The sequence below is a fragment of the Macaca thibetana genome, chromosome 20 (assembly GCF_024542745.1).
Source record: "Macaca thibetana thibetana isolate TM-01 chromosome 20, ASM2454274v1, whole genome shotgun sequence".
Lineage (NCBI taxonomy): Eukaryota > Metazoa > Chordata > Mammalia > Primates > Cercopithecidae > Macaca > Macaca thibetana.
In genome coordinates this window covers 70810138-70826000 of record NC_065597.1, presented here as the reverse complement: position 1 = coordinate 70826000, position 15863 = coordinate 70810138, and the positions used below count along the sequence as shown (strand labels likewise).

General features: G+C 45.7%; 1 protein-coding gene across 2 annotated transcripts in view; it reads right to left on the bottom strand.

Annotated features, from left to right (window-relative positions):
* Positions 1–15863, bottom strand: part of GLYR1 (glyoxylate reductase 1 homolog) — a 204471-nt gene that overhangs the window by 29258 nt on the left and 159350 nt on the right. For both annotated transcript variants that reach the window (XR_007722141.1, XM_050774331.1), the window contains 3 exons: positions 15170–15249; positions 5521–5659; positions 4743–4985 (listed from right to left, as the gene is read on the bottom strand). Coding sequence is in view for 1 of the 2 variants with exons in the window: in XM_050774331.1 (XP_050630288.1) it covers positions 4743–4985; positions 5521–5659; positions 15170–15249 (462 nt within the window). In the remaining variant the exon portion in view is untranslated. The remainder of the gene's footprint in view (positions 1–4742; positions 4986–5520; positions 5660–15169; positions 15250–15863) is intronic.

Sequence of the window (15863 nt, the reverse complement as noted above, 5' to 3'; positions counted from 1 at the left end):
CGGAATGGCACTCAGCTGGGCTTTGCCCAGTTATCAGCCTATTTGGCTGCTCAGTGTTTCTGAGAGGAGCTCGACAGCCAGATGACAATTACTACAGCAACACACACACAAACACCTTCCTCTGAGACTACAGGATATATCACATTTAAAACGCACCAAAATTCCAAAGCCCAGGCACCGATTCCCTACCCGTCTGAAGGTGCTGAACTGAAACGGCTCTCCGTCCTGTACCACTTGCCAGCTCTGTCCCCATCTGCTCATATGTCCTTTCACTATGGGCCAGGCCAAGCACAAAGAACAGGTAGGAAGGACACCTCGAAGGGTCGGTCAACAGCAGCTAGAGCTCCTGGACCACAGACACACCTGGTTTTATTATGCTTTGTTTTATTGTGCTTCATAGGTATGGCACTTTTTTTTTTTTTTAAACGAATTGAAGGTTTGTGGCAGCCCAGTATCAACCAAGTCTGTGGGGCCATTCTCCCAGCAGCAGGTGCTCACTTTGTGTCTCTGTCAGCATTTTTTTAAGCAATGAAGTATTTTTAACTTAAGGTATATACTTTTTTTTTTTGAGATGGAGTTTCGCTCTTGTTGCCCAGGCTGGAGTGCGGTGGCGCGATCTTGGCTCACCGCAACCTCCACCTCCCAGTTCAAGCAATTAATTCTCCTACCTCATCCTCCCAAGTAGCTGGGATTATAGCTGGGATTACAGGCATGCACCATCATACCCGGCTAATTTTTTTTATTTTTAGTAGAGATGGGGTTTCTACATGTTGGCCAGGCTGGTCTTGAACTCCTGACCTCAGGTGATCCACCCACCTTGGCCTCCCAAAGTGCTGGGATTATAGGTGTGAGCCACTGCGCCTGGCTGGCTTTTTTTTTTTTTTTTTGAGATGGAGTCTCGCTCTGTCGCCCAAGCTGGAGTGCAGTGGCGCGATCTCGGCTCACTGCAAGCTCCGCCTCCTGGGTTCAACGCCATTCTCCTGCCTCAGCCTCCCAGGTAGCTGGGACTACAGGCGACCGCCACCACACCTGGCTAATTTTTTGTATTTTTAGTAGAGACAGGGTTTTACCATGTTAGCCAGGATGGTCTCAATCTCCTGACCTAGTGATCCACCCGCCTTGGCCTCCCAAAGTGCTGGGATTATAGGCGTGAGCCACTGCGCCCAGCCAAGGTATGTACATTTTTAAAAGACATATTGCTATTGTGCCACTTAATAGACTTCAGTATAAATCTAATTTTTACATGCACTAGGAAACCAAGATGTTTGTGTGACCTGCAATGATCTGGAATCGAACCTGCAGTATCTCCAAGGTATGCTACACTACTCCCCAAATTAATAATTCAGACTCAAGGGCAGTCTGCTGTTTACTGGGAGCTTGTGAGACGAGTCCCTGGAAGCCTGGGCAGTGGCCTCTGGGGTTCTCACTGCACAACTGGCTATTGTCGGTGAAACAAACCTAAAGAACTGATCAAATGCCTTGTACACGGGTACTGTTCTAAGTGCTGTGTCCACGTCAGTCATTTAACTCACACGGTGAACCTATGAGGCACATACTGTTATAATTCCTAACGATCAGATGAGGAAATTGAGGCAAAGATGGTTTGCTAAGTTCCTATACATGTGATTCAAACTCCGGGCCCTTGTCATAACCTCTCCTTTGTACTTCCCTTTATCCAATGAGAAGGTGTTTCTGTCCAGGGTGGCACAGGCGCTGGTGAGATGCGAGGCTTCACATTCCAGACAATATCAATTTGGGAAATAGTGTAAAATCTGACAGCCCAGATTCCTTTTGGATTCCAGGAAATAAATTCAAAAGTCACATTACATTTTTTGTGGATCAATTTAGATCATGCTCCCTATAAAGTTCTCTCTGCACTGCAGCTGGCAGTTTTTCCAAACCTTGGGGTCACGGTATCCAGGGACAGCACCACCGCTCTTGCTCTCACCACTCACTTAGCCTTAGGTCATCTAACAGTGAGAAGGGCTGTCTCTCACCAGAGGCCTCACACTGGCAGCCCACAGATATGTTTCTGTGGACCCAAGACATATTTTTTAACTAAGCACATTTAAAATTGGGATATTTCACATAAAAACCTGTATTTCCAGCTTTTCTTTTTTTTGAGATAGGGTCTCACACTGTTGCTCAGGCTGGAGCGCAGTGGTGGTGCAAGTGTAGGTTACTACAGCCTTGACCTCCTGGGCTCAAGTGATCCTCCTACCCCAGCTTCCCAAGTATCTGGGACTACAGGTGTGTACCACTACGCCCAGTTAGTACTTTTTGTTTCTTTCTTTTTTTGTTGTTTTTTTGAGACAGGGTCTCGCTGTGTCACCAAGACTAAAGTGCAGTGGCATAATCTTGGCTCACTGTAACCTCCACCTCCTGGGTTCAAGTGATCTTCCCACCTCAGCTTTCTGAATAGGGGGCACTACAGGCACACACCACCAACTCCAGCTAATTTTTAATTCATTTATATTAATTTTTTTTTTTTCCTGAGACGGAGTCTCGCTCTGTCGCCCAGGCTAGAGTGCAATGGCGCGATCTCGGCTCCCTGCAACCTCTGCCTCCCAGGGTCAAGCGATTCTCCTGCCTCAGCTTCCCCAGTAGCTGGGATTACAGGCATGTGCCACTATGCCCGGCTAATTTTTGTATTTTTAGTAGAGACGGGGTTTCTCCATGTTGGTCAGGCTGGTCTCGAAATCCCGACCTGAAGTGATTTGCCCACCTTGGCCTCCCAAAGTGTTGGGATTACAGGCATGAGCCACCACACCTAGCAAAAAAATATTTTAAAATAGAGATGGCGTCTCCCTATGTTGCCCAGGCTGGTCTAGAACTCCTGGGCTTAGGGGATCCTCCTGCCTTGGCCTCCCAAAGTGCTAGGATTACAGGTGTGAGCTGCCATGCCTGGCCAACTTTTTAGTTTTTGTAGAGCTCGTCTTGAACTCCTAAACTCAAGCAATCCGCTCACCTCAGCCTCCCAAAATGCTGTGATTACAGGCATAAGCCACCACACCTGGCCAATTTTATCTATTTATTTATTTATTTGTTGTAGGGAAAGGGTCTTACTATGTTGCTCAGCCTGGTCTCGAACTCCTGGGCTCATGTGATCTTCCTGCCTCAGCCTCCCAAAGTGCTATGATTGCAGATGTGAGATACCACACCTGGCCTTTCCAGTTTCTCTTGAGAAAAAACAGACAACCTGGCAGAAGCTGGCTGGAACCCTGTGGAAGGAGCATGACCTCTCCAGACTCCCTGACCAAGGCCAGCCCTGCTGCTCTGAGCACCAAGGCAGGTCAGCTGGGGTGCCTGGCACCCGTGCCACTGCTTCTTAGGTCCAGTCAGCTACAGTTGCTTCCATTACCTGCCTGGGCTCACTTGTGTCTGAATTTTTGAGCCTTGATCCAAAGTCTAGTGTTTCATCATGGCCTTATCACCCAACTGTTTCTGCCAGCCATCTGGCTTCTTTTTCCTGCTGTTGGCAATCCTGCCGCATTCCTGACACAGGCCCCTTCACTTTGAAATTCTTCTCTGTGGCCTTCTAACACTGGCCCCAAATCTCGTCAGCAAGAAGGCAAGAGATGCACCCTGGCTGCTTTATCTCATCTTGCTAGCTCCTCCCACTCCTTCCTGCCCCGAGCACGGCATTCTTGTTGCAATGCAGGCTTCCGCCCTTCCCTCTTCTCCCTCTCTTCCTGAGACAAACCCCATCCCACTGCCTGGACTCAAATACCCTTTTACAAATTCACCTCCCGAATCTACATTTCTAGTCCTGAGGTCACACCAAGCTCCCAGGCTGTCTAGGCCTTGCCTCAAATTCTTGCCATTCCAAACTGGTACTCTTTCTCCACAAGCCACCTCTATATCCCAACTCCTCTAAGAAAGTGATCATCAGTTTCCCAGGAATGAAGCTGGAAATCCTCTTTTCCTTTTTCTCATTCATCCTCTATATACCCAGTTACAGAATCTTAAGAACTCTTCCTCTAAAGTGTCTCTCACCTATTTGCTTGCAACATTTGCAATTACCCCCTTATGAATGCACACCTAGCCTTAGCCTTCTAATTGGCTCTGAGACTTTCCCCTCTGGACTCTGTGACTACTGGAGCACACACGGGAAGCACACACTGCCACCGGCTCAATCACCTTCACAGGCCCCCACTGACTCCAAGACGCTTTAGTACCATGCTGCTTCAGTAGATCTTCAGGCCCTCCAAGATCTAGGGACAAGCTTCCTTTTTCTCTGCTCTCCTTACTATCCTCTCCCTGTTCGAGAGTATCTCCGCCAGCACTGAGCCTCACACGGGCTGCGCCCTCCACCTCTGGAATGCCTTCCCTTCTTTCTTGCTAAGCCCTTCCCAGGACCAGCCCTTGTGCACCGGCTCAAGTGGACTGCTCTCCTACCTCATGCTCCTATTTCACACCTGCATCCAGGCCGTGTCTCTCACTGGAATATGGGATTCTTTTTTATTTTTTAAAATAAGAGTCAGGGTCTTAATCTATCACCCAAGCTAGAGTGCAGTGGTGCAATCGGCTCAATGCAGCCTTGAGCTCCAAGTCTCAAGCCATCTTCCTGCCTCAGCCTCCTGAGTTGCTGGGATAGGCATGAGCCACCGCACCTGCCCTGCAGGATTCTTGAGCACAGAATTCTGCTCCCACTCCGTGAGCGGAGGCACACGGTAGAGCTTAACTCGCCCTTCTACTAAAAGGACATCACTAATCCCGGAAGCTGCAGAGAGGAAACAAACCTTCTCATCCTTTGGGGGCCGACCCCGCTTCCGGGGACTTTGCTCTTGGGCTCTTTTCAGAGGGGATTTGGAGCCTCTCTCTGAAGAGCCTGAAGACACCCTCTTCTTTCCTTCTCCCATGTTCTTCTTCACCTTCCCTTCAGACAGGCTAAGTTTGCGCTTCTCATCACCTGAGTTTGGCCTACTTCTCTCCTCACTGGAATTACGTCGATTCTTGTCATCAGCAGAATTGTGGGATGACGTCTGAAAGTTTAATAATAATAATGATAACTACCACCACAGCTGCTGTCGCCATCGCCACCACCATTTACAGGTGCCACGTGCTGCTACAGGCACTCTGTGTGGTCTCCTCACAGTGACCCTAGAATAGATTCTGCTGTCATCCCCAGACATTGGGAGAAGCAGATTGAAAGTCATTTTCCCTAGGTCCCAAAACTAGGAGATGGGACTTAAATGCAGGCAGTATATATATTTCAAAGGCTACGCTCCTAATCTGTGTGCTATGAAAGGAAGAAATGGCCTGTGTTAGACTCAAATGCTAGATATTTCTCCTGGGTCCAAGCAATTTTCCTAAAAGCAACAACCTACTCCAGAAAGGTTAGCCGCATGGAGTTTCAAGCTGATAAGCAAAATGCTGACACCTTAGAACTGAAGTAGCTTTCTCCAGTGGCATTTCAGAAGAACAAAGGTTTGGGCTTGGGTGACATTTAATCTGTTAGTTGCTACGCAAAAATCACCAGTCTGGCGTTGGTAGAAAGTGAACATTGTTGTCTCTCACCTGGTCTTTCCCTTTGGCTCTCCTGAGGAACTCTTCCACGGCATCTACCGCTTGCTGGAATCGTTTACCCTTGTTAATTTTTATCATTTCCTCTTTATGAGCATGATATGGCTTTAGCTGTTCCACTTTGATCCAGGCACTAGCAGAAAACAAAAACAGAAAGGGTATGATCCATATTGCATATGCCATAAAGTATCAACAACCTCACTATGGCACGGTTTAAATATCCATTTGGTTTAACTGGACTTTGCAACAGGCCTCACCATTTTTTTCAAAACATGCTATCAACCATCTCAGAGTCTCATGCCTAAAGTATATTTTCTTGAAACAAGTCAAGCAGAACCACCACCACCACCACTGCAGCAACCACAAATTAAATTCCTCCAGAGAAAGCACTGTGTTGCACATTACTTATTTCCACAGTTGTCTATCAGCTTCCAATGCCCAACCACATATACCCTGCCACTTGCTCAGGGCAGAAAGAAATCTGGAGACCGTTTCCCATTCTCACCAGGCAGCACAAATGGCCACACACGGATCCCTGGGAATCAGGGTACCTGGAAATGTGATAGACGACAGCAGCATTACTATGCAGGAAAATGCTTGCTGCTTGTCAACAATCGGAACCAGATTTATGATCTGTTGATCGACAGAGAATCAGGGATGTTACAGAGCTGAAGAAATGCAACATCTTCTAAAATTTGTGGCTCTTATGGATATTCACAGCCACTGAGCCTATATTTGTTCATAAATGATGGTAACCATGGCTACTAAACCACACAAAACACGGAACACATGGTTTGGAATAAGGGCAGCAGTTACAAAAGGAGGCATTTAAAAACGAGATGGCATGCTGTTTTATGATGTCTCAAAAAAAAGAAACAGAACAAGATTCTTGAGATTAAAAGTAGAAGAACACACATCTTTGATACTTAATTTTTAATTTCAACCATCAATGTTGGTGGTTGAAATTAACAGGATTTGACAGGAAAGTAGTGAGCTGTCAATTCTGGGGTACCTGGCCTGTCACACTAACCTGAAAAATCTGCTGCAGTTGGCTTTCTACGTTTCCCTCAATGACATGCAGCTTATAGAATCCAAGCACAAAATAATTTTATAGGCTTGACAAAGTATCAGTTAATTTACATGTTTTAGCCTGTGATACTCACAGCTTTCACAGCATAACCTTCAGAAAAAGTGGGTCAGGTTAAGGATACAGAAACCGACCTATCTCATGAGCTTCAAGTTGTTTTCTTTATAGAAAGCTAGAGAATATTCACTAACAGCGTCAGTGTTAACCTTTGCGCAGTGAACCACTATCAGGCATGCCAACATGGCTGAGAAGATGAATGGAGATACAGAAGCTGGTCTCCCTGGCACAGCTCCAACTAGAGGAGTTAGGCAAATTCCTTCCTTTTTTTTTTTTTTTTTTTTTTGAGACGGAGTTTCACTCTCGTTGCCCAGGCTAGAGTGCAATGGCGCAATCTCGGCTCACTGCAACCTTGCCTCCCGAGTTCAAGCGATTCTCCTGCCTCAGCCTCCCAAGTGCTGGGATTACAAGGCACGCACCACCACGGCTGGCTAATTTTATATTTTTAGTAGAGACAGGGCTTCTCCATGTTGGTCAGGCTGGTCGCGAACTCCTGACCTCAGGTGATCTGCCCGCCTCAGCTTCCCAAAGTGCTGGGATTCCAGGAGTGAGCCACCGCGCCTGGCCTTTTTTTTTTTTGGAGGGGAGACAGAGTCTTGCTTTGTCACCCAGGATGGAGTGCAGTGGCACGATCTTAGCTCACTGTAATCTCTGCCTCCCAGGTTCAAGCAACTCTCCTGCCTCAATTTTCCAAGTTGCTGAGACTACAGGTATGTACCACCACACCCAGCTAATCTTTATATTTCTAGTAGAGACGGGGTTTCCCTGTGTTGGCCAGGCTGGTCTTGAACTTCTGGCCTCCAGTGATCCGCCCGCCTTGGCCTCCCAAAGTGCTGGGATTACAGGCGTGAGCCAGCAAATTACTTTCTAGTGACCAACTCATCTTAAAGTTTGAAATTCAACATGAGAGTGCCAATGAGTCCAATCTGCCAGGAGGATAAGTGGAAGGAGATTTTGACCTCAGATTTTCTGGCAAGTATATCCCTGAACTCACTCCCTTCCCTCTCCTTATGGGGATGCTAATGACAGGCCAGAGCAATCAGACACAAAGTCAGACGCAGCCCCAAAAGCCAGTGAAGCTACCATACTAACCCGTGGGTCTGAGATGACACAACCAGTATCAGGGATAAAGCTTAAGGAGTTGTGACTAGCCTCTTCCTCCTAGGAGCTTCTGTTCAGAAGCTGAGAACCATACCAGTTCCCAATATAGGACCAACAAAGTGATTTTTATGGAGCCCCTTGAGATGGGACAATAGACTCTAAGACTCGCTAATCCCATTCATGCCATCCTGCTACCTCCATCCCCGACTTCCACTCCCCAGTCTCACAAGAACCTGATTCTGAGAGAATGGAAAGGTGAGGATGTCTGTGAAGTGCCAAGAAATCAACCCCATTTTTTGTTGAAGCATCTTACAAGGTTTACTGATTTCTGCTAGAAGGAACTGTACAGTCAAAATTCCACTCACTTTAAAGCGTTTGAGATACTGAAATTTTCCTCTTTACAACCATCTTCAAAACATTAAAATGGCTAAATGAACTGACAGTATGAATAGGATGGTAAATCCAAGAAATGTTAATCTATTTAAGGAATCAACTTATTGCTGGAGAAGCATCCTGTTACATCAGAAAACAGCCATAAAAAACCAGCTTGGCTGGGCACAGTGGCTAACACCTGTAATCCCAGCACTTTGGGAGGCAGAGGCAGGTAGATCGTGGTAGTAATTGCCTGAAAACAGCCAAGGTCATTACAAAGAAGGAAAGGGAATGTCTCATAAGATATCTGGCTACGTGGAGATGATCAAGATAAAAAGCAATGCATGTTATGTGCCACCATTCGTGCAAAGATAAGGAAAACGGACTGACCATGCATTGGTATCTCTGGAGGGACACAACATCAGAAACTGGTCTAACTGGGTGTCTGTGGGATGGGGATGAATGCAACTGTTTCAGTGTTGACAGGTTTTTTTTTTTTTTTTTTGAATGGTGAACACATATTATCTTGAAAAAACCGAATCAATACAAAAGGCCTCTGCCATAGAACACAGGCTATTCCGACTGCCCAGAGGGTTTCCTCCATGACTTCCTGGTTTGTAGGTTTGCTCTGGTGGGTTGCTCCTGCCTGGCTGCTGGCGTAACTGCACCTGTAACACAGCCAATTTACCCTGGTGACCTGACACACTTCCTATAAAAAGTCTCTTCATCTATGAATACAGAACTGCCACTAAGCCACTCTCAGATTATTCCAATCAAAATGAATTAAAATCTGGTATTTTCAAAAACTTCCACATTTCCGATTTGCTTTCCTCTTAAATGAAAATCATACATGTAGGGCCAGGTGCGGCGGCCCACACCTGTAATCCCAACACTTTGGGAGACCAAGGCAGGTGGATCACTTGAGGCCAGGAGTTCAAGACCAGCCTAGCCAACATGGCGAAATCCCATCTCTACTAGAAAACACAAAAGTTAGCTAGGTGTGGTAGCACGTCTGTAATCCCAGCTACTCAGGAGGCTGAAGCAAGAATTGCTTGAACCCAGGAGGTGTAGGTTGTAGCGAGTGGAGATCTTGCCACTGCACTCCAGCATGGGTGACAAAGCAATACTTGATTAAAAAAAAAAAAAAAAAAAAAAAAAACCATACATGTAGATACTGTATATTAAAGATGTCAGCTTATGACTAATCTTGAACCCCCTTACATTTGTTTCAGCCTTTGCACAGACAGGTGACATGGGCTGAAGCCTTGAAGCTAAAAGAAAGAGAAAAGGAGAAAGGGTGGGGAGAAGACGGGGGACAGAGGGAGACAGACAGAGAAAAAGAACACACACACACACACACATACACACAAGCATAGAGTTTTCTAAAGGTGAGAACAAGCCGGGCATGGTAGCTCACACCTGTAATTCCAGCACTTTGGGAGGCCGAGGTCAAGAGATCAAGACCATCCTGGCCAACACGGTGAAACCCTGTCTCTACTAAAAATACAAAAATTAACTAGGTGTGGTGGCGTGCGCCTGTAATCCCAGCTACTCGGGATGCTGAGGCAGAAGAATCGCTTGAACCCAGGAGGCGGAGGTTGCAGTGAGCAGAGATCGTGCCACTGCATTCCAGCCTGGTGACAGAGCGAGACTCTGTCTCAAAAAAATAAAAATAAAAACAAGAATAAAAATACAAGTGACAACAAAGATGGGGCCAGAAGGTGTGGGTTCTCCATTTGCATTTGGTGAATACTTAGTAAACAATTTCTATGCATGATTTTTAAAAAAAAATCCTAGGAGCTTCTGGTCAGAAGCTGAGGACCACACAAGTTCCCAATGTAGGACCAACCAGGTGACTTTTTTGGAGCCTCTTGAGATGGGACAACAGACTCCCAAGACAAAAGGGGCTGAAGATTACTGAGGTGTTCCAGGTTAAGTTCTTCAGAAGTAAAAGCACCAGAAAAAAACACACACAAATCAGGTGCAGGTGAAAGGAAAAAGGGATGCTTCCAAGCTGCTATGTTAATTATTAACCACAAATTCTTCCAGAACAGCTACTTTCAGTACTGACTCAGACATCTCACATCCAGTGAGACCTGTCCACTTTAGATGTGGCTTGATGGAAAAAGTACCACTGGTCTTTCAGTTTCCTCATCTGTGAAAAAATAAAACCAGAAAGATGACCCAGTGCACTTCCTGAAAGGGCTGCTGTGAGGACTGGAGGTGAAGACTGCCATGGAAACTCGCGGGTAGGTACTTGCAGCCTCTCCATTGTTTGTCCACAATCTGTTGAAATGCTTGGTTTCTGGTGGCTTCTGAGCACTTGTAATTTAAATGAACACTCCCTCCATTCCACTATCATTTATAGCCACTGATGAAACTTTTCCTTCTTCCTTTTTTTTTTGAGATGGAGTCTTGCTCTGTTGCCCAAGCTGGAGTGCAGTGGCACAATCTCAGCTCACTGCAAGCTCTGCCTCCTGGGTTCACGCCATTCTCCTGCCTCAGCCTCCCAAGTAGCTGGGACTACAGGCGCCCGCCACCACACCCGGCTAATTTTTTTTTGTATTTTTAGTAGAGACGGGGTTTCACAGCGTTAGCCAGGATGGTCTCGATCTCCTGACCTCCTGATCTGCCCACCTCAGCCTCCCAAAGTGCTGGGATTACAGGCGTGAGCCGCTGCGCCCGGCCTCTTCTTTTTTTCAGATGGAGTCTCACTCTGTTGCCCACGCTGCAGTGCAGTGGCGTGATCTTGGCTTACTGCAAGCTCTGCCTCTGGGGTTCACCTCTGGGGTGAGGCACAGTCCAGCTTCTACAGGAGCCACTTATGACTTTGTCTTCACAAGTTCTCATCCCTAAAAAATCCCCTCGCAATACCTGTCTACACCACCTCTTAAACGCCCATTTCATCCAGTGCTCCTCACACTGGTCCTAACGCATTCACGCCACAATGTACTTGCAGTGCCCATCGCCAAAATCCTCCAGGCCATTGGCTGTTTCCTACATCCTGATCCTGTGCTTCCTTCAGTCTTTGCTTCTCCACATTTAAGGGTCCTGGTCTTTTGTCTGACTCAGTTCCCTTTTCGGGATCTTGGCCAGTTCTAACAGATCCCTTTGGAAGCATGATCTGAAGTACACATAGTATTCCTGATGAGGCACAGTACAGTTTCACATCAAGGTGGAATCATGCATGATTTTGTACTCAAAGCCTTTTTGGTAAAAAGAGCATACCTGGCTGACATCCTTTAGGAACTTCCAACTCTCATATTCCTTTCTTTTCAAACACACACACACGCTCTCTCTCTCTCTCTGTCTCATAGTGAGAGTCTCCATCTCTCTGTTTTCCATACTTAAAGGCATCCTGGCCCAATGTCTGCTAATACCTGCTGTATGGCAAGCCACATTCTACACAAGTGATACTACTTTTCCTTCCTAACCATGAGGTAGGGGGTATCATCCCCTTATGTGGAGGACACAGAGGCTCAGAAAGGTGAAATAGCTTGCCCAGATCAGGGAGCAAGGTGGAACTGGTACCTGAATGCACATTAGGCCGGTAACCAATCCAGAGCTCTTTCCCCCAAAGTAATCTGCTGTCAGCAGCCAATCTGGAGATCTTACCTTAATAGAAAAACACATTAACCCACCCCAGCACTGATCACTAAGGAAGTGTTCCTCCTTTAGAGAAGTACTGTACATCTTTCCCCTTCATTTCCTTTCTCTAAGTTCACTGTCTACCCAAAAAAGATAATACTAGTACCACAGTGACTTCATTTTTATAGTTTTTTAAAATGTCTAACTCTATCCAAGGAGTTTAAAAGGTTAAAAATATTGCATTTAGCAGTTGCTTTGTATCCCACTTGTTTACAACCATTCAAAGAACCTTAGTCAGTTAGAAATTATATCATCACCACCACCACTATAAGGCTATTTTTGTCTTCAGCAAGCACATCACCACTGGCTTCACCTGTTTGCCTGGTTAAGCTCTGAAATTAACTCAACTCCAATTTTCTGTGTCCTATTTCTAGCACTTGTTATAAACAAGGATCACAGCTTATTAATCTAGCCTTTTAGCATTAAAAAATATATATATATACATATACACACACACACACACATTGGGGCTCGGCGCTGTAGCTCACGCCCGTAATCCCAGTACTTTGGGAGGCCACAGCGGGAGGATCACTTGAGCCCAGGAGTTTGAGACCAGTCTGGGAAAGACGGTGAGAACCTGTCTCTCCAAAAAAAAAAAAAAAAAAGTAAAAAAAGTAGCAGGGCATAGTGGTGCACACCGGTGGTCCCAGCTACTCGGACTGCTGAGGCGGGAGGATTGCCTTAGCCTGGGAAGTCAAGGATGCAGTGAGCCATGTCTGTGCTACTGCACTCCAGCCTGTCTCAAAAAAAACAAAAACCAAAAACAACAAACAAACAAAAAAATAAGAAAACAATAGCTTTCAGGCTAGGCTCCCTGTAATGAGACTGAGTTCCCATTTTTGTTTCAGACTTGTGTAATTATTTGTTTAGCTAATGAAGTTTGAGCCAACCATACTGCCTCTGTTATTCCTAAGCACAACTTACCTCAGGCAGGGAGCCTCTCCCTTTCCATAACACCCAGCTGAATGCCAATTGTTCACAGCATCTCCACTGCCTGAAATGCCCCTACAGTCCTCGTCCATCCGGATTCTACGTATCTTCCAGAGCTGGATTCAAATCCCATCTCTTCAGTCAGTCTTCTTGGATCTCATGGCTCTCCACTGATCTCTCCCTCTTCTAGAATTCTTTTGCTTTTTGAGACAGGGTCTAGCTCTGTCACCCAGACTGGAGTGCAATGTTGTGATCATGGCTCACTGCAGTTTTGACCTCCTGGGCTCAAGCAATCCTCCTGCCTTAGCCTTCTGCATACCTGGGACTACACTAGTGTGCCACCATGCCTGGCTATTAAAAAAGAAAAAAAAACATTTTTTTTTTTTTTTTTAAGCAGAGACAAGGTCTTGCTATGTTGCCCAGGCTGGTCTCCAGCTCCTGGGCTCTAGCAATCCTCCTGTCTTGGCCTCCCAAAGTGCTGGGATTACAGGCATGAGCCACTGTGCCCAGCCTAGAATAAGTAATTATCTGCCATCATTCATTCTGCACATAATCTTTTTTTTTTTTTTTTTTTTTTTTTGAGATGGAGTCTCGCTCTGTCACCCATGCTGGAGTGCAGTGTCCCGATCCATCTCTGCTTCCTGGGTTCAAGTGATTCTCGAGCCTCAGCCTCCCAAGTAGCTGGGATTACAGGCACACACCACCACTCCTAGCTAATTTTTGTCTTCTCTGTAGAAAAGGGGTTTTGCTATGTTGGCCAGGATGGTCTCGAACTCATGATCTCCAGTGATCCACCCACCTTAGCCTCCCAAAGTACTGGGATTACAGGCCTGAGGCACCATGCCCGGCCAAATCTTCTTTTTTAAATCCATGGAATTATAAGAACATTCCCTCTTCCAGAAGCTCTGGCTCCACAGCTTCAGGCCAGCGATCTCCTTGAAATACTGCCACCACAGGCTGCTAAGCTGGCTTGTGATAGAGAACTGGGGCTGGCTACATCTGTAAATATGAAACCAGGAAGAGCACTCTGACATATAAACTCCTGGATGAGTGAAGAATACTGTTTATAATATGTTGCTTTCTAAGAAGAAATACTTTAACCATCAGAATTAAATTTACCAGAGAAGCCAGAGACTTTTCTTTAAGTCTAATACTGTATTTTCCTGTAATAACAGAAATACAACTACTTAAAGAAATCAAATCGGCTGGGCATGGTGGCTCTCACCTGTAATCCCAGAACTTTGGGAGGCCGGGGGTCGGGGGGGCAGATGACTTGAGGTCAGGCAGGAGTTTGAGACCAGCCTGGCCAATGTGGTGAAACACTGTCTCTACTAAAAATACAAAAAAATTAGCCAGGCGTGGTGGTGTGCACCTGTAGTCCCAGCTACTCGGGAGGCTTAGGCACGAGAATTGCTTGAACCCGAGAGGTGGAGGTTGCAGTGAGCTGAGATCACGCCATTCCACTCCAGCCTGGGTGACAGAGTGAAACTCCATCTCAAAAAAAAAGGTCAAACCATCTAGCTAGACCCAGGTAAGCAACTTGACATAGTGATGAGAAAGCTAAACAAATCACTAGTAACTCAAGTTAATACACGTTCTTCCTCTCACTGCAACATGCTATATGGTCAAAGAGTCTCAGATTAATGGTCCTGGTTTCCCCAACTTAGGACAGATCCAGCAAAAAGACCTACTATAATAATGTGAGAACAAATCACTTAGTTTTACAAATGAGAACAGGATTGAACAATTACTTTCATTAAGGTAAATACAATTTTAGTTTTCATTGTATACCTCATGCGTGAACCACAATGATATATAGCATTAAAAGAGAACTGAACATGGCTTTTATAAAAATAACTGCCAGCTGGGCGTGGTGGTTCATGCCTATAATCCAGCACTTTGGGAGGCCAAGGCAGGTGGATTGCTTGAGTCCAGGAGTTCCACATCATCCTGGGCAACACGGTAAAACCCCCTCTACAAAAAATCAGCTGGGCATGGTGGTGCACACTTGTGGTCCCAGCTATTCGGGAGGCTGAGGTGAGAGGACTGCTTGAGTTGGGGAGGCAGAGGTTGTGCTGAGCTGAGACTGTGCCTCTGCACTCCAGGTTGGGTGACAGAGTAAGTCCCTGTCTCAAAAACAAACAAAAAGGAACTGCCTTTGGAGTTGGGTAAAGAAACATGTGAGAAACTACTTCGATGTGATTATTACATTTAGAAGGTAAATGAACCTAGCTCTTGCCTGACTTAGTTATAGGCCTAGGACAGTTGTCTAGGGCAATTTCTGCAAGAAATGGCACCTTTATTTAGGTATGAAGCCAGAATGAGATGCCAGTATTATACATTATAAGAAGACTGAACTAAGGATCCTTAGAATATTTTCAAAGCAGCTCAGACTCCAGGTAACACAGAAAGAATGGTAAAGGGAGACTCCTGGTGAATACTACTCACTGATCTTCTGTTCCAAAAAATTTCACAAAGAAGCATTTCTTTCCACGAGGTTTCTTCAAGTCCTTTGGTGGATTAACAATCTGGAGGATAAAAGGGGGAAAAAGGTTGGCTGGCAACGCGCAGCCCACTCTCTAGTGGCTCCACATTGCTCTACACAGCTCTATGTTGGGAAGAAAAAAGTAAATTAAAATGACTTACAAATAAATGTATTTATATACAAAACAGAACCCAAGGCCTAGTACTTGTCTAAATCTCCCATTTTTCTAGAGATTTGTGGAAATGTGTAGATATTCTACAAGTTCCCAATATTTAACATGTAGCACAGTGCTCAGCAGACACAATATCCCTTTCACTGTAGAGGCCCTGTTTTACAAGCAGTTAAAACTAAGATCAACAACATCTCCTGCCCCCCACCAACCTGCCCCGCCCCAATGTGACCCCATCATTACTGAAAAAAAGCAGAGGACACTCTTTGAAATACTTCCTGTGCAGGAAGAGTTGAGACAGGACATAGTGAAAACAAAGGACAACTGAGGCACAGAAAACACCATATTGCAAAGAGACCATCTAAAGACACTTCCTGGGCTCCAAGCAAGAATATAAAAACACATTTGGAAAGCAATGATGGATCACCTCATGCAAAATCTGGAATGCCAACTTCTGCAAAGAGGCACTGGAGTAGCACATATGGTAA